Consider the following 19,679-nt stretch of genomic DNA (forward strand, 5'->3'; position numbering starts at 1 on the left):
CATATGCCGGTGACCTGGGTTTGGGTCCCGCCCCCTGTTCCTTTCTGGATCCCACCCCTACTCTCTCTCCCATTCACTTCCTGACACTCTCTACTGTCTCTAGCCTGATTGCCATCGACTTGAAAGTCTCTGCGAGACTTTAGTCTGACCAAGAGCCTGTGCTAAACGGTTCTCCAAGTGCTTGGTTGACCCGCCTCCTTTAAGTGCCTCGATTTGCTGCTGGTCGATGTCAGAAAGGGGTTTGCCGATTTTAAACCAATAACAACACTCTTTCCTCTGCCTTGAACACGCCTCTACCCAGAGCCGTTGGAGCTGCTCAAAGTTGATTGGTTCTCGACCAAAAGGGGCAGTTCTGTAGTTTTGCGGAATTCAGAAATCCTGCCCGATGAGCAGTTGGCCAGACCAGCAACAGCAACGCCGAAGGTGTTAGGCTACGTCACTGGGAGGGCGTGCCAGGCTATACTGTCTCTGTCATTAAAGGCATAAACAGCCCCCAACCATTTTTTTTTTTTAAATCAACTATACATTTTAAATATCTGTACATGCATTTTAAAAGTGGCTGATATAATAACAGTGTTTGTAACAAACCTGGAATGCTCTGTTGAGGTGTTGTAGACAACTGTGCAATTGTGCTGCATGTAACGTGGGGGTCCTTCAGAGTACCATGTTGATACCAGTGAATGGAAGCTCCTGGGTGCTCTGAGTCGGGATTGAAACTGATTACTTTGGGGATGGTGGAGTCCTTGTACACACCGTGCATCGAATTCAAGGCCTCCCGGACATCTGGTCTCCTGTACCAGGGAACTTCCTCTGTTGGGCCATGATCAAGTGTGCTGACTGTGGAACCACTCTTGAAGTTCTCGGCTGCCTGTGAGATTTTGTTCAGGTACGGTTCTTCGTCCATCAGCGAAGTGAAGTTGAACACCAGGGCATCAGGCACGTCGGGACACATCAGGAAACAGTCCAGCTCAGGGCCACAAGGCTTAATCTCAGACTTCAGTTTGTTGATGTTCATCGAGACAAAGTTGATCTCTGTCTCCTTCTCATCCAGCCATTTCTTCATGTCTTTCCCATTGAAGCCAGATGCATCCTGGGACTTGAGCAGATCTCTCAGAGCCATTTGCTCCCTCTGACCTCCTCTGATGGCAGGGATCAGTTCTGCCATGTTCTGCAGGAACTGAGCTTTGAAATCTCTCAGTCTGCTTTGGAACTTCTGTAGTTTGGTGATGATCTCTTCAGTCTTGATCTCTCTGCTCCTCTTTAACAGGTCGTTGGTTCTTATCTCAGCCTGGTGGAAATCATCCATCACCTTCTCTACTGCTGACACCAGTAAGTCTGAGATCATTGTCCTTAGCTTGGACTCAGTATTGTTAAGCTTGCTCAGTGGATACAGCCAGACCTGCACAGGCACGGCCTTCTCCCCGTTCTCCCCCAGCAGACTGGGCAGATTTTTGCACACCTTCACAGCCTCCTCAAAGGTAGAGGGAACATTTTCCAGCCGGAAGTCACCATAGAACCGGCCATTGAAGTTCTTCACCTTGTCTTTGTCTTCATCGTCCATGGCCAGGCTTCCATCTCCACTGATCTGAATGGATGGGATCTTTTTGATCATCCCGGTGAGGTTTCCCACAATGTCCCGCTTGCTTGAAGCATCACTAGCTGTTTCTTGGAATTCCATGAATGCATCGGCCCCGTAGAGAACTCCAATCACAACATGTGTAGCGTCTGTCTTGTCAAAGCTTTCAGGACTTGGAGCTCCAAGTTCACAAATCATGAGCTCTTTAAAGTCGGTGGTTATTTGATATTTCAGAGTGACTCTGCACTGAAGAGCGGAGGAGGTTTTCTTGTCAAGATACTTGGCAGATCCTCCGGCCGTTATCAATCCGGAGAGGAAGCTGAGCTTCACAGAGGCACTCATGCCCAGCAGATTGGTCTTCTCACTGAGGGACTCTGAGGTCTCCACCTGGAATTCTGTGCGAGGCTGTGGACTGACTTGTGTTTTGCTCTTCATGTCATCGGCGCTCCAGAGGCTGATTCCTGAAATAAGAGAACGGACATCAGTTGCATTACCAACACTGGCACTGATACAGCAACTGGCATGGCCATGGCACTATTATAGTAACTAGCACTGATACAGTAACTGGTGCTGATACAGTAACTGGCATGGCCTTGGCACTGATACAGTAACTGGCATGGCCATGGCACTACTGCAATAACTGGCATGGCCAAGATTAGCATCGGAAGATCTACGTTTCCTTTGTGGTTGATAAGATATTAAAAGCTCAGAGACAGTGTGGTCATATTCCACTATGGCAATCGCCATTACACGCTGAAGAAGGGCTCTGTCCAAAACGTTCTTAGGCGAATAAAGTAAGGAAAATCTGAAGAGTGCTGTCCTTTGCTTCTTTCTTTCATTTATGTTTTATGTGGGATTCAGCACCCAGTTTAAAGACTTTGATTTATTAGAAGGTGAAAGTGTGAGCGCATCTTCCACACTTCATATATTCCACTATTAAAATCCTAAAATCTGTTTAAAAACAAAGTATAACAGGACTACAGGACCACTGTTCCATCCTGTTATTACTAAAGGGCTTGCAAGGCTATCCTGCAATTCACCACCAGGGGGTGCTTATGAGAAGCAACAGGACGAAGGATCAACATGATAAGTGAGACAGAGGCTCTGTCGGAAAATGCTGCTTTCTAAGATATTTAACTAGGGAGCATGGCAGCAAGTGCGGTTCAAAACCCCAAAAAAACTATTTTTGCTGTCTTCTAATATATCTCAGATTTCCTGAATAACGGTCAATTTTGAAGGCAGCTTGGATATACACTTCAAGCTGCCTTCCACCCATAATCCTTTGCGGCAACGTCTGAAACAGCTGTGAAAACAAAACAAACATGGCTGCCGATATCAGTAAATGACTGCTGAATCTGTTGAAATGTCATTTGTGTGACATTATTTAGCTTGGATTTGTACAATTAGATTAGAAATAAACTATTTACTATCTGATTATACCATTGTTGTACCCACTACTAACGTTTAGTCTGATATATTTGCAGCCAGAGAAACGAATTTATGCCATTAGCCTTCTAGCTTCCGTAAGCTAATTTAATTTAACGTCAGGCTTTTACTAACGTCATACTGTAGTGTTAACCACATCGTGCGTGCAGAGAGAGTAAAGCATCGCCATAGGTCAGTCTCGGTCAGACTATGTCCCCTGAGCCTGCACAGAAAGACAAACAGCCCAACAGGAAAACAGTTAAAATGTGTTCCATTGGACTCTACTTACTTCTATGTGATAGCTCTGTCCATATCTTTCACTGTCTTTGGTTCACACTGTAAATGCTAAACTGGATGTATGTATGTTATTTCCTGTAGTAGAAGGATATACATACTAGGCAGCCAAATCTGGATTTGAGAACAGGACTATAAGGCCTGTGGTGAGAGCAGGACTATAAGGTGAGAGCAGGACTATAAGGGGTGAGAGCAGGACTATAAGGTGAGAACAGGACTATAAGGGGTGAGAGCAGGACTATAAGGTGAGAACAGGACTATAAGGGGTGAGAGCAGGACTATAAGGTGAAAGCAGGATTATAAGGTGAGATCAGGACTATAAGGGGTGAGAGCAGGACTATAAGGTGAGAGCAGGACTATAAGGGGTGAGAGCAGGACTATAAGGTGAGAACAGGACTATAAGGTGAGAGCAGGACTATAAGGTGAGAGCAGGACTATAAGGGGTGAGAGCAGGACTATAAGGTGAGAGCAGGACTATAAGGTGAGAGCAGGACTATAAGGGGTGAGAGCAGGACTATAAGGTGAGAGCAGGACTATAAGGGGTGAGAGCAGGACTATAAGGGGTGAGAGCAGGACTATAAGGTGAGAACAGGACTATGGGGTGAGAGCAGGACTATAAGGTGAGAGCAGGACTATAAGGGGTGAGAGCAGGACTATAAGGTGAGAGCAGGACTATAAGGGGTGAGAGCAGGACTATAAGGTGAGAGCAGGACTATAAGGGGTGAGAGCAGGACTATAAGGTGAGAGCAGGACTATAAGGGGTGAGAGCAGGACTATAAGGTGTGAGCAGGACTATAAGGGGTGAGAGCAGGACTATAAGGGCCGTGGTGAGTACCTGGTATGAGGCGGTCCCTGCGGGCATCGTAGAGTGCGCCAAGGTGCAGGGTTCTGCTAAGGGCACTGATTTTCAGTGTGGAGTCTTTTGGACCTGGAACAACACAGTTATTACAATTACATTTGCATATGTTATAAAACAAAAAGTATCTGTTTGTACATGTTTACCTTACAAACAACAGAAAAAATATTGATTTAAAATATTCACCAGGTATTCTCTCCATGTTAAGTCCTTTTGTGTACTCAAAATGGGGGTCCAATATCTATGTACAGGGGCCAGGGGGTATGCAGAATGAGATGAACTGTTCTAAAATATATCATAATATAATACATTTGCTGTATTTTTTTGTCAGTTATGATTTTAAAAAGTGCTGTATCAACATTTTATCAAAAATGATAATGCTACTGAGAAACTCTGTCTCATTTTTTTTTGACAGAGTGCTGTTGGTACAATCCCTCTATTTTATATTGCAGTTATGATCATATTTTGATGCAAAATATGCATATTTAATAATTGTTAAGGTTGTGTTTAACAGACACTTTTATCCAAAATTATTGGGAGTAACATTCAAGAAAATAAGTCTCTTCATGATGAAGCAATATTGCCTTTTGGTCACTATCAGAAAATAAGTCCCTTCATGATGAAGCAATATTGCCTTTTGGCCACTATCAGAAAATAAGTCCCTTCATGATGAAGCAATATTGCCTTTTGGTCACTATCAGACAATAAGGGATAATGCAGTGCCCTGCGGTCACTATCAGACAATAAGGGATAATGCAGTGGCCTGCGATTACTATCAGACAATAAGGGATAATGCAGTGCCCTGCGGTCACTATCAGACAATAAGGGATAATGCAGTGGCCTGCGATTACTATCAGACAATAAGGGATAATGCAGTGCCCTGCGGTCACTATCAGACAATAAGTCCTGACAGGACAAACAGAACCCCAAAGTTGAAGACTATTGTGTCGTCCAGAAGGAAATACATTATCCCACTTATTGCTTCGTCCTGGAGAGACTTATTATATGCTCCTAAGCTGTTCTAAAATCAGCGCAAACGACTGCCTCTCGGGGCTTATTGCTTAATTTCGCTCTTCCTTATCAGCAAATATTCTTAACTCAAAACTCAACTATCTTGCACTTAAAAGCAGACACCAAAGTATTGCATCTATACACAAACATCCAATTAGGTTGGTAGTCGGTGTCAGAGTTATCATTTTAGATGAACTTACCTGTGAACGTTTGCAGTGATCTTGGTCAAGTGCTGTGCAGTATGTGATGGCTGTGTAAAGTTGGCCCCTGGTGATGCTCTGAGGTAGTAGTCTCTCTCTGCTGGTCTACAGTGGTGTAGTCTCTCTCTCTCTCTGCAGTGGTGCCTTTTATTCAATTTGCCGTCGAGGATGACAGGAAATATGTAATTACGGAACCAGTCACCTGACTTTCTTCATGACATCAGTCCTGTTTCTTCAGAAATATGTATTCTGTTTCTGATTGGTGATATTGTGATGTGGCTCAGTGATGGCATTGTGTACATTGATGATGTTGTGGTGGCACTCAGTCATGGTATTGAGTACACACACAAAATATGGGCTCTCTGACTGAAAATAATTCTGGGACCCCAAAGCTGACAACATGAAACTAGCTGTCAAAGCTACGTGACTACACGCACAGACTCAGTGACAGTATGTACAAAATGAAAGCATTCATAGAACCACAGCCTTCCTGTTTGTTTGTGTGTGTGTGTCTACAGTATGTGTGTGTGTGTGTGTGTGTGTGTGTGTGTGTGTAAGGAACTGTATATCTTGTCACTATTCCTCCAACTGCTCTTGCTTGCAGCTACATGACTGCATGCAGAGACTGTGACCGCATGCACAAATTGAAATGCAAGAAAACATAGAACCACAGCCTTCCTGTCTGAGTGGAAATAGTTTGGCCTAGTCCACAGAAATCTTTCCACTCTGTTAAAACATGTACAGCGCACAATCTATCATCCTCACCACATTTCCATATAAATGAATTCTCATGATGGGTGCAAACAACCTGTAATTTATGACAACACAAGCATCTGAAGAAAACATCACCATCAATTTGACAACAACAAAACAACAAAACGTGCATAGCCTCCCTATCATCCTGGAGGTGGACTAAACCATTTTAATAAGTGCATAGCCTACCTGTAATCCTGCAGGTGGACTAAACCATTTTAAAAAGTGCATAGCCTACCTGTCATCCTGGAGGTGGACTAAACCATTTTAAAAGTGCCTAGCCTACCTGTAATCCTGCAGGTGGATGAACCATTTTAAAAAGTGCATAGCCTACCTGTCATCCTGGAGGTGGAATAAACCATTTTAAAAAGTGCATAGCCTACCTGTAATCCTGCAGGTGGATAAACCATTTTAAAAAGTGCATAGCCTACCTGTAATCCTGCATGTGGACTAAACCATTTTAAAAGTGCATAGCCTACCTGTAATCCTGCAGGTGGATGAACCATTTTAAAAAGTGCATAGCCTACCTGTCATCCTGGAGGTGGAATAAACCATTTTAAAAAGTGCATAGCCTACCTGTAATCCTGCAGGTGGATAAACCATTTTAAAAAGTGCATAGCCTACCTGTCATCCTGGAGGTGGAATAACCCATTTTAAAAAGTGCATAGCCTACCTGTAATCCTGCAGGTGGACTAAACCATTTCTGCTTGTGGGTGAAACTCCACTATGTTGTGCCTTCAATTAAAATTCAGTCAGTCAACCACGCTATTCAGCAAATACACTTTACAAACTGACTTTACATTTCGTCTTGCATTCTTTATGGCAATACTTTTGGAAATGACAATTTAAATATAAAATATACTCCAGATTTTTCAGACTTTTCATTTTATGTTGGGCTGTTGGGCAATACACAGACAAAACATATTGTCCATCAGGTCCATCAGGTCCATAAATATGTTTACCGTTTCTGAGAACTCAAAAGAGTCTCAACATGGTTGACTTCTTTAAAACGCATATATGAACCAAAAGCAAAAGTGTGTGTGTGTGTGTGTGTGTGTGTGTGTGTGTGTGTGCTAGCTGACCTACAGAGATCACACTGAAATATGTTGACCAGTCACACCACATCTCCAATGGTGTGATTGCAGGAGCAGATTTCATCTAAACATGTTACTGTGACTTCAACTTCTGAGTGATATGGGAGAGCTGACCTTTGACCTCAGTATTTCACTAGATGTGACTTCACCTTCTGAGTGATAAGGGAGAGCTGACCTTTGACCTCAGTATTTCACTAGATGTGACTTCACCTTCTGAGTGATATGGGAGAGCTGACCATTGACCTTAGTATTTCACTAGATGTGGGAACGTTTGGGACCCACTACTGTTTCAGATCACAGGGTCAGCAGACACGTGTGTCTGTGTGACTAGATATGCAAACGTCTTGAATATTTTCTCACAGGATCAGCAGACATGTGTGTGTGTGTGTGTTTGTGTGTGTGTTTGTGTGTGTGTGTGTGTGTGTGTGTGCGTGCGTGCGTGCGTGCGTGCGTGTGTGTGAGAGAGTAGATGTGCAAATGTCTTTAATATCCCCTGACACTGTCAGCAGAAGTGTGTTCATGACTAGTCAGCAGACTATGTGTGTGTGTGACTAGATGAGGGAACGTCATAAGTAGCTTCTAACTTGTTCAACATAAGTGTGTGTGTGTGTGTGTGTGTGTGTGTGTGTGTGTGTGTGTGTGTGTGTGTTCATGACTAAATTTGGGAACCTCTTTAGTAGATTCTCACAAGGCCAGCTGATCCATGGTCGTCGTTGAATGCTCTGTTCCTGGCTGCACTTTCAAAACCAGAGATGTGTCTGAGGCACTCGCCATTGCTCTGCTGACCAATCACAGATACGTGTATCCATTTCTGAGAAATTCCAAGCTAAACAGTGGCTGGTTTTCTCTGTTTGTCTTCTAGAAACGGAGATATAAGCCGCTTTAAGACAGACGTACATTTCCGCAATGTTCACAGACTTTTTACGGAGGGGGATTTTTTTTTTTTTTGTGCTGTCTGAATTCATATTTCCGTATATCTACCACCGGAACCTTTCCTGCTGCCGACCTATGTTGCCGCCACAGCTGCTATGTGAATGCAATCGCAGACAAAATCTCAAGGGGGCAGCGAACGTTCGGAGAGTGTAGACAGCGTACAGAATAATAGTAATAATACTAGACCTAGCTAGCTGGCATCCTATGGGGCGTAAGCGCTACTTTTGACATCAAATAACGTTACAGCTGAAGCGTTTTAAGCCTTTATATGAACATTTTCTATTGTCGGAGTGCATACTACATTGTAAAATTGGCGTCATAATCTTGTAACTGTTTTATCGGCAGAGTAATAAACTTTTTCCGAAATCAATGCTAACGTGGTAATGCGCATGCGTCCATAGAGAGTAAAGCGTCGCCATAGGTCAGACTCAGTCAGACTACGTGCCTTCGTCACATATATGACACCTGAGCCTGCGCAGGAGACCTATGACGGAAATAGTAGACCAAAAGAAAACGTTGAAATTTGCTTCCTCGGTCTCTGCTGACGTCTACGTGATAGCTCTGTCCATATCTTTTACTGTCTATGCAAAATCTCCACTTGTCTATGGTGATGATCAAGGGAAGTGTTAGCCTACGTGTATTTAAAGCAACAGTTCGATCTCTCTAACACGCTGTAGGTAATGCAGCAAGGCTAGCTCTTCCATAGCCTAGGCTACTCCCGGCCCGGGGTGATTCTCAAACTCTCTCCTCGATCCTCGATGCTCGTCCCACTGATCTATAACAAACACTGGATAGACTATCCCATTGTTGAGACTGCCACCTTGTGATGAACCCACAAAATTATGAAATGACCTTGTATTGACTTGACGTGCCTGATTTGACACAATTCATGCGGCAATATCAATCAAATGCCACGTTGTGATATAATGTCCAGATAAAATGTCCGGTTTGTGAGATTTCATGAGTTTTCAATCGTCATCTACTTCAGTTCTCTTCATGATAGACCTCCAAAAATCACACATAAGGTGAGTTAGAGTGTCTAGTTTTGTCATTTAAAAAAAAAGCTAAAAACGCAATATTGCACTTACTGAGTTAAGGAGCATGACATATATTTGGAAGTTTATATGGGCGGTGGTAGCCTAGTGGTTAAGGAGCAAGACTTAGTTCTAAGGAGTCTTATTAGTTCTCTGTCCATATTCACTGTGTGTAGTACAGTAAACTATGTGGGCGGTGGTAGCGTAGTGGTTAAGGAGCATGACTAAGTTCTAAGGAGTCTTGTTAGTTCTCTGTCCATATTCACTGTGTGTAGGTAGCGTAGTGGTTAAGGAGCATGACTTAGTTCTAAGGAGTCTTGTTGGTTCTCTTTCCATATTCATTGTGTGTAGTAAACTATGTGGGCGTAGGTAGCGTAGTGGTTAAGGAGCATGACTTAGTTCTAAAGAGTCTTGTTAGTTCTCTGTCCATATTCACTGTGTGTAGTAAGGTTTAAAGTTAGGGTTAAGTGTTTAGGGGATAAAAGATTATTTAAAGTGCACGGGCCTATCAGAAATCAAGACAATGTAGAAGGTGGAGGCTCCTACTAAATACATAAAAAGGACTTAAAGACTAGACATAAAAGAGTACAGGGCAGAAAGGAAGGCCTATAGAAAGGAGGAATGTTAAAATGAATCCATAATAAAATAAATAAATAAGTAAGTAGATACATATATACACACATATATAAGCCATATAAATATTTATTTATTGAAGGCCACCCAGGGGGTTTTAACAATAGGATTCCAGCATAAGTGCTAGCATAAAGTGCTAGTGCAAACAAGAATGAAGTGCCAAAAGAATTAAATAAGCAAAACCACACAATAAAAAATCCAAAAGGTAGAGCTGGAACCATTACTGTACAACCTTATTATTTAAAACCTGTCCTGAGAGGATAATAACCATACCAGGTTAAGAGAAAAAAACAATTTAAGACAATAAAAGACCATAGGAGAAGAAAGGAAATAAGACCTAAAAAGAAGTGAGACTAAAAAGAGGAGCAAAACACCAAACCCAAATAGACTTTATTAGTCAGGAACAGTTTGTTGTTAAAATCTTTACTTTTCATTAAGACCAAGAGGTGCCTTTGTAGCCAATTTATTGATCCAAATGTTCTCTGTTCTTTTCCTTTGTCTAGTAGACCAGCCCGGATTCTAAGACTCTAAGGAGTCTTGTTAGTTCTCTGTCCATATTCACTGTGTAGTTCTAAGGAGTCTTGTTAGTTCTCTGTCCATATTCACTGTGTAGTCCTAAGGAGTCTTGTTAGTTCTCTGTCCATATTCACTGTGTAGTTCTAAGGAGTCTTGTTAGTTCTCTGTCCATATTCACTGTGTAGTTCTAAGGAGTCTTGTTAGTTCTCTGTCCATATTCACTGTGTAGTTCTAAGGAGTCTTGTTAGTTCTCTGTCCATATTCACTGTGTGTAGTAAGCAAAGGCATGCACAGACGCAATAACTGCTCACATCAGATTGTCCAGCTAGATGAAGTCTTTATTTCATTTCATGTCAGCATTTATATACAGGGCCGCTGCTCCCATACGCAGAATATGCAGAGCATGACGGGCCCCACCTACCTGGCGGGGGCCCCCAAAATTAAGATCAATCAAATCAAAATTGACATCATTCCAGCACACCAGACTAAGACGAACTCTCGAGGTCCTCTACCAGCCATTTGTCGGCTTTCTTTAGAACCTCATAGAACACATGTTGGGCTCCGCCGCCTTTATTCTGCACGATGGTCAGCAGAGCATGGTTCTTTTCCGAGGAGGTAGGTTTGCTCTCCACCATCTCCCGCTCCTGGTTACTGAGAACCTCCCTGTGCTCGAGCTGAATCAGGATGGTGGAGAGGACAGTGGGAAGGCGAGTCTCCAGCGCCCCCTTGTGCTTGGAGAAAAAAGCCCGCCCTGGTTTGAGATCCTTTACAGGTGCAGACACTGAAAGAAAAACATTAACAGTGTGAATGGTTTGTGAAAGGTTTGTGTGCCTGAATTTCTTAAAATTAATTATTGTGCAACATCTTACCATCTCCTGAGTCAGCAGCAGGTGCGGCCCTGAGGACAATACACATTTTGTATTATGCAGTCCTAATAATTATGATAAAGACTTACTAGCAAATTGAGGCGAGACACTACAGGTGAATACAGTAAAATGGTTGACTTAGAGATATCTTCATGAAACTTTACCATTTGAATACTCACATAAATAGGAGAAAAAAATGTATTGGAAGTTTTCTGTAATTATATGTTTAAATATGCTAATGAGGCTATATCTAAGTAAATATGTGATAATTTGCATATGTTGATGTGAATAAACTGACCATTGGAAAAAGCCAGGTTGAAAATTATGTTTTTAATTGTGTTAATATATCTAATACAAAAACATTTACAAAGGGGATTATGAATATATTCTTTTGTTATCCAGTAAATCAGAAAATACTGCCAATTGGCTTATGGATTTTCACCCTATTTTTAGGCATATAAAGTCATATAAATCAGGCCAAGAATGATAAATCAAGAAAGCCCTCTGTAAAGACCTTCCAAATATAGTTAGTAATAAGACTGAAAAGTCAATTTGAGAAAACGGCCTTGAAACACAGCCAATGGGATACCGCTCTAAGCCTAGACTCGCCTTTGAACTTCCGTGATTGGTTGCTAATATAAAGGAAATGCCCATATTTGGATTGCATAGCGTCATTCAGGAGAAACAGGGCTTTCCAGCGGTGTCACGCGCAATTTGATTTGAATCACGGTCACGGTAGTACATGACACTTTAGAATGGGAAGTTTTGGTGAAATTAGGACAAATATATAGGCGCGAATAGACAAAATGTCATGAAATAAACACCTAAATGTGCAAATCGGACTTTGTTGTTGTTGTAGTAGGGTGGTGGAATACATGCTAAGGTAGCAAACTAGCGCAAAATCTCGAAATTGACCAATGCTCAAAATAACAATGTTTTCACCTGCCGTGTCTCACCTGAATTATAAATAAATATAGCCAATACTTTGGCAAAGTAGTTGTGCCTTCATGCTTTAGAATGTAACATATTCTTCATCTCTGTCTTGCAATCCATCAACATTTATGTTTCAATTAGAACTGACATTTTTGCAATTTCATGCACTGGTAATTCCCTGGAATTGCATTTCTAGTCAGAACTGACATGCGTATGTGTATGTGTGTTTATTACCTACTTCTCTAGTTTGTTTGCAAGGTTATTCTGGTTCATCTTCCTCAGGATGGTCAGAGTCATTCTCACTGCGCCTGCATCTCCATATGCTGCTTTCATCTTAGAGGCAACATCAGTAGGATCGCTGTTCTCCAGTTGTCCTTTGGAAATGGGCCCATATCCCTCCATGGTCTTCTCAGACAGGAAAGTCCTGAACCGCTTCAGTTCTGCAGACGTTAACTCGTCCAGAGTCCTGAGGATCTGCTCCAGAGCAGGTTCAGAGCTTGCCATGACGGCTAACTGAAATATTGACAAATAGAGATAGTGTATCTTTGAGACTCTAGACAGAGATATTGACAAAGAGAGATAGTGTGTCTTTGAGAGTGTAGATGGGGATTTTAATTCCAATGTGCTCGATTGTTTTTATTCACTATTGAAATTCTGTCTTCTTGATATTTCTGTCATAACTGGTGAAATGGTGGTTATCAACCTGGGGCTTATTGCACAAAACTAGGATAAGGGATTAAGCCGGGATATCTTGGTTATCCTGGCTCAATTTATCCGTGATCCAGTTGCACAAAAGTAGGATAGGGGGCAGCAGGATATGTTGTGGTATAAGTTACTTCCTTTTCAAGTCCACTCGTGGGTGCGGAGAACACTCGCATTGAAGGGTTAGGGGGTTAAAACAGCGCTAGGGCCTACATTTCAGATGTGCTTGAAGGGAGAAGGAAATTGACGTCATATTAGTTTTCATAGAAATTATGAAGCCAATATATATTAAATCACCAATTAAGATGTTCTGGACACCCCTGTGTATTAGGATATACATCCCTTGTCTCTCCTTTCATTACTATGAGTGAGGAGTTGCATTTTATGCTTTATTTAACATCGAATTATAAAAGTGCTGTAAATGCGACCTGCACATGTGTTTAAATATTACAGCCTACTTCTGTACGATCTTGCACATTTTACTGAGTATCAAACTAAACATGAGTTGTTACAATGTAGCTTAAATCACGCTTTTGTCTGTAAATGCTGTCATACGGACCAAAAAACAACTGGCAGGGAGATACACAAGCTGCACGACCACTTGAAAGCGGTTGCACCTGCGATTCAAGACAGCATCCATGCTGACTTGCTCCTGGAGGTGTGGTAGCCCCTCCCCCTAGGCACTTCATTCGACTCAAAATTAGTTTCGGATGATACTCAATGTGGCGGACCCTCCCGTGAACGCGCAAACGAAGTGGAAGTGTGTAGGACTAGGGTTTAGGGGCACGTTTCGGAAAGGGCCATACCAGAGCCCATTTATGGAGAGACGGTCCACTCTCTATTAACTCCATTGTACCTGCATTGTACCTGCAGTTCCTGTTGCAGTTCCACTAGGGGCGATCATGAGCAAGTGATCAAACAATGGGGGTATATAGGGCTAGACGGCTAAATTGGTCTGTTTCACCGGATTGTCATTAAAAAATCGGAGATTGGATTGTAGTTTCTGCAAGCTCAATATGGGTTATAGGTCGAAAGTTGAATGAACAATTACTTATGGCCCTTTGGTTTCTCACAGGCTTGGTCGTTGTTGCCCATAACACACCAGCACCCTGCTAATGAATGACGTCATTGACACATTTGAAAGGCTTTTTAGAGCAATTAAGGGACTTCAAAAATATAATACTCAGCCGTGTATTTTCCTTGACCCCCCTTTCATGTGCAATATTCCGATTTCTACACAAAAAAATTATATCCAGAGAAAAGTGGATTTTAGGAGAAACTCCATTCACCTCCATTCATTCTCCACTTGCTCGCGATCGCCCTCTAGTTGCAGTACCATGCGGAAGTATTCAGCTAGTGGTCGTTCTCCCCTTATTAGACATTCTCTGGCCATACTTTGTGCATTTTTGCAGTGGCAAAGCGCTTTCTTATGACATTGCGTGTGAGACAAGGAAGCTCCCACAAGTGGGTGCATACGTAAATTGCATTCAGTTGATCTGCCACACCTACTCCCGCTATGTAACAGAAATAATCATGATCCCCCATCCAAAAAAGTTAAACTTTACCTCGTTGTTAGTCTATATCAAAAGCGGTTGTTCACTTTGTGTGCAAGACGCTATTTTTCGCGTTTTTTTTTATTCCAACCGTGATTTGGGGGAGAAACGAGAACGCGCACACATACCGAATAACTTACACCTGGCTTGATGAATCCGTGTCCGCTCATCCTGGATTGGTCTTTGTGCAACCAATTAAGCCGGTATGCTCCTGTTTTGGATTCATTGAGCGCAGCTCAGTAACTTATCCCAGACGTCTTAATTCTGCTTTTGTGCAACGGGCCCTCCCTGGGGATTTGAAAAACTCTTCCAAACACACATCTCAATCTCTGCCAGTTCTTGTTTTAGGAACATATAAGTGACACCATTAGAAACCTTAAATCAACTAATTTCCAAATATATATATATATATATATTTGACAATCAATGTGTTTTAAATTTTAAAATAATAATTTGTGTTTGTTTGTCTGTCTTGTATGTCTTGGTGTCACGGGAACACTGGCGATTACGCTGCTCCGTCCGGCATTTTTGTCTTGTTTTTATTTGTAAATTTGTTTGTTTGTCTTGTTGTCACAGGAACGCATGGCGACTATGCCGCTCCGTTTCGGCACTGTCTTATGTATCAATCTTGTGTGTGAAGCGCTTTGGGTTGCACTTGTGCACGTTGAAATGTGCTATACTGTACAAATAAACATTACTTACTTACTTACTTACTTACTTACTTACATTTTGTATTAGCTTGTAATAGTGTGGCACCCTTAGTGGCTTACTTTTAAAAGTATATGCATGAGGTTTTGCGCTGTTTGACTATAACATAAAAGTAAAAGCCATGCCCTAAACAAGTCTCATAATCCTCACATGGTTTCCCTCATTCACTGAAAGCTAAAAGTGATCATAACATTTGTTTAGTGCATGTTATTTTATTCTATGATAAAAAAAATGGGGAATAAAACATGAAACCTCATGCATATACATTAAAAAGAAAGTGTATAACAGTACTAATGAAATATATAGGCCTTCCTCACCTCATACTGTCACTGTGTTGTGTACACGGTAAAACACTGGTATGTGTGCCTTATATGTCTAAACCACAAGAAACCTAATTGTGAGTTACTGTCAGATGTTTCATTTACTGTAAACCCTACCTCTAACATACAACATCTAATCACAAATGGCGATAGCATATTATTATATTAGTAGATAGAATAGTATTACCTCATGGCTTACATCGTATTGTTAACTTGTTGTTAACTTACTTTTTCGCTGTCGTGCAGCCAAGGCAACAAGTGTCACAGAGAAATGCAGCACTGTGAGACTACCACCTGTTTAGTTTTGGATCCAATGGGCAGAATGACTCAGTTGGTTATATGTTGTGTGCAGAAACGATGTGACTTCAAGGAAACCCAACCTGCAGAACTTTGACCCGCCATACCCAGTCTGTGCTCATAAACATGGTCATAAATGCTCTGCACTGACACATGAGTTAATTATTGAGGGCCATGTTAAGCTATCTCTATGTGTCACTATGGTCTATAGGGTGTACAGTCACTAAATGTACAGTACACATGAATTAATTTATTTAACAGCCCCTCATGGATGAAATTCAACAAAACTTGGTATACTCCCAGAGTATGTGAGGTTGATCATACACATGCAATTTGGTACAGTTCATAACATTTCATCTGAAGGTGAACGATGAAAGCATAATATTGCGTTTTCATTTTTTACTATGGGGGTGCAAATCACAAATGACTAGTTACTGTATATATTTAGTTGAAACCAGCATAAACGTTTCGGCATCCTTGGTGCCACGGTTCAGGTAGTTATTTACGAAAAACTGCACTTTTTGGATTTCAGAGGGCCAGCGCGGGTTGGAGTGGCCGCCGGGGACTAAACATTTTTTTTCCGTAAAAGTCTACCGAGGCTACAAGCCCACCAAGTTTCATGTGCCCCGGTGTTACGGCGTCCCGGGAATCGTTGACCAAAAATTCAGGTAGTAGATGACGGGGGAAAAAAGAACGAAAAAAAAAAAACTTTGACAATCACTATACGGCCGCTAGCTATGCAGTCATAATTAATGTGTGCATGTGTGTGCTTGCTTTTGTGTATGAGTGCTTCTCTGTCTGTGAGTTTTCGCTAGGAGTGTGTGTGGTGGGAATAGTAGTGTGTGTGTGAGTGTGGGTGTATACTTGTCTGCTTGTGTTTTATGTGTCTCTGTGTGTACTTGTGAGTGTGTGCATGTGCTTGTGTTGGTACTTGCGTACGTGCGTATGTCTGCCTATTTTCTGTGTTTGTGTATGTATGTGTGTGTGAGTGTGTGTCTGTGCTTGTGTGTGTGTGTGTGTATTCCTGTGTGTGTGTGTGTGTGTGAGTGAGACGGCAGCATGAAGCAACCCTTCGCTTAATACCACCATCTGCAGGCCGATGGGTGTAGTCACTAAATATACATATAAATTAATTTTATTTTATAGCCCCCCATGGTCATGGATGAAATTCCACAAAACGTGGCATACTCCCAGAGGATGTCAGGATAATCACCCACATGACATGTGGTGCAGTTCATAACATCTCATCTAAAAATAGGGGTGATTGAAGCAATATAATATTGCATTTTATTTTTTTACCATGGGGTTGCAAATCACAAATGACTGGTTATAGGCTAAGTTGATGCAGGCTCTTGAGACCAACATAGTGTAGCGTCAGTGGCTGTACATGTCTAATGTTGTATAAGTGTCTCCCATAATGCAATGTTAGTGAGTGCTATGATGTGTAATGCCGGTTATTGTAGCTGTATTTACGGTTACCATGTTGTGTATTAGGCCTACAGCGTGCTGTCTCTTAGGCTGCACTTCATGTGTGGATGTGTGTGCTATTGTAGCGATCACACACGCAGTCAAAGATCACTATCGGCGAGGCCGGTCATTTATTGGAATAAACAGCAAAGCACATGGACAATCTACCCTTATCGTGTGTTACATGAGCGGCAGAGACTAGCCATGCGTTGCCCTATGTAGATTGATCTTTGACTGCGTGTGTGAACGCTACAATAGCATAAATATTTTGTCATCCTTGGTGCCACGGTTCAAACTGTCATTTTTATGGGGGTGGAGTGGTCCCCCAACTCCGCATTATATCACCCCTTTAAAGTATCCTGGGATGTGAACATTATCGGTCTGAATTTCTTCAAATGTTAAAGGAGAATTAATGCGTTTTTTTAATTTAGGGTGTATTCACACCAGGAAGGTCCGTTCACTTGCTTTGGTCCAGCTGTTGTGTGTCACTGACACATTTCCCATAATGCGCGAAAACTACGGGAGCTCGTCAAATCCAAAAAGGTAGATTTTTGCAACTGGGTCAGATCGAGGTCGGGCTGCTTTCACACCATAAAGGAACCGCACCAGGGTTCGATAGGAACCGCTCCGAGACCACCTCCTCAGCTGGGTCTCAGTCCGCTTGTTTGGTCCGCACCAAAGTTCGAGTGATTGTATTTACACCAGTCAAAAAGGTCCGAACTAAGCAAGGAAACGAACTTGAGTTTGTTTTTATCGAACTAAACAAGGCAGGTGTGAATACGTCATTTGCCTTTCTGTGTCTGAGACCAGCGGGACACCGGCCCAAAGTTGCAAGGATGTTTTTTCCGCTAACAGGCAGTAGGGGGAAGCAAGACAACTACCATTCACCTCAAAAAAAATAATAAATAAATAACCATTCCAATGACTCCGAAGCTGTTCAGTTAAGTCGTCCAGCCTCTCATTCATGCTTGCAATGTGGCAATTTGCTTTACTGCACTACACACATACAGTACACGCCAGGCACTGGCTAGAACAAGATGGAGTTTCTAAGACATTCATCACCATCAGAGGCAGCAAGAGGAAGCAGAAAGCGAGTAAACTGTTGTCAGAGGAACAGGGACAGAGGAAACGGCTAACTGACTGATTGAGTGTCGTAAAATATATACGCTGAAGCTGTAGGCAGAGTTCGATTGGGCGATTTTGCCCAAACCCTTTAATGTTGAACAATGTATGTGATCTGATGCACATACAGACCTACATAATGATGATTGCTGAAAGGTGAAAAGTTTACGTGTCAGTGTAGAAACAGAGAACCACAATGGTTTCAGTCTTCCTGTAGCGGCAGTTAGAATTGTCCTGTATACGCGGACGTACAAGATGTTGGAGTGTTTTTAATATTGTTGCAGGTTCAGCTAACTACCATAAACTAAGCCACCAATGATACAGTAAAAACATGTGCCAATTAGTGTTAGCTTAGTTAGTTGTTGCCTGTTTTGCATTTTGACTAATGTTTTCCATGTTAGACTTTTTCCTCCATATGGAAAATAAATAAATGGGGACAGATAATGTATGAATAAAGTTCTAGTTGTTGTTTCATGTTCTACATACTGTTATGTCAAACATGAAAATGAATGTAATGTGTCCACCACTATGAATTGTGCAATATTAACACATTGTCTTGTAAATGTACCTGCTCCGTGACTGCCTGAAGGCTTTGCTCCTCCTGTTGTAATTCTCTTGAATCTCTGAGGCTGTGCTGCTGCTAACACTACATCATCTCATGGGAGGGGCCTCTGTGCTACATCTTTGAGCGTCATACTGGGAGGGGCTAATCTTCTAAGTCACATGTTTTCCAGGAAACAGGCATGTTTATGAGAAACAGACAAACACTAAGCAAAATGCATGTCTTTATCACTTAAATAAATCTACAGGCTACCCAATAAGCGCCTAGCTAATCTCACTGAGCTACTCCAATTCTCAGAGACAGACCATTTCCAATCAAGCTATCTTCTTCTACCTTCTACCACCTTCTACTTGCACCAAACAGGGTGAAGCTGCTTTCAACTACCATGCAGTCCAGATATGGAGCAAACTCCCTGATCACATTAGGCGTGTTTCCACTATCGGAACTATCGGGCCATTTTTCAGGGACTTCGCCGTGTGCGCGTGTCTCCACTGACCGGGCCGTCCCGACAGGGCCGTCTTCAGGGCCATTTACAGGAACTAAAGGAGTACCTGATGGAGGGTAGGTACTAAAAACGGCCCGGTAGAGTCGCTGGGCGGTACTAGTGGCTACCTCACGCAGATTGGTTGTCGCAGTGACATCAGCAGATCGCGACAAACAACCTCGAAATTTTAAGTGAGAAGTTGCTAGAGGATTTTTTTCACAACATGAGAAGCAGAAGACGACTAGTCAAAAGAACTCTTCTAGTCCTTCCAATCTCCTAGTCAAAACAGAGCTTTTCGCTATTGTCGTTGCTTGTGCGATGCCAATAAAACTCACTTTCC

At 42.1% G+C, this 19,679-nt stretch overlaps 2 protein-coding genes across 2 annotated transcripts in view; both read right to left on the bottom strand.

Moving 5' to 3' along the window:
- The window catches only part of LOC134068510 (stonustoxin subunit beta-like), a 5,567-nt gene extending 1,214 nt beyond the window's left edge, over positions 1-4,353 (bottom strand). Inside the window, exons 1-3 of the mRNA XM_062524562.1 lie at positions 4,338-4,353; positions 4,131-4,223; positions 589-2,037 (exon numbers count right to left, since the gene is read on the bottom strand). Of these exons, the coding sequence (XP_062380546.1) occupies positions 589-2,037; positions 4,131-4,223; positions 4,338-4,353 (1,558 nt within the window). The remainder of the gene's footprint in view (positions 1-588; positions 2,038-4,130; positions 4,224-4,337) is intronic.
- Positions 4,354-10,071: 5,718 nt separating this feature from the next.
- On the bottom strand, positions 10,072-18,928 carry LOC134080984 (apoptosis-associated speck-like protein containing a CARD). The gene is made up of 4 exons (XM_062537541.1): positions 18,862-18,928; positions 12,363-12,637; positions 11,195-11,223; positions 10,072-11,106 (listed from the first exon to the last, which is right to left on the bottom strand). Exons 2-4 carry the CDS (start codon positions 12,626-12,628, stop codon positions 10,811-10,813), a joined length of 591 nt encoding a protein of 196 aa, XP_062393525.1. The 5' UTR covers positions 12,629-12,637; positions 18,862-18,928; the 3' UTR covers positions 10,072-10,810.
- Positions 18,929-19,679: the final 751 nt, after the last annotated feature.

This window comes from Sardina pilchardus, chromosome 1, assembly GCF_963854185.1.
Source record: "Sardina pilchardus chromosome 1, fSarPil1.1, whole genome shotgun sequence".
Classification (NCBI taxonomy): domain Eukaryota; kingdom Metazoa; phylum Chordata; class Actinopteri; order Clupeiformes; family Clupeidae; genus Sardina; species Sardina pilchardus.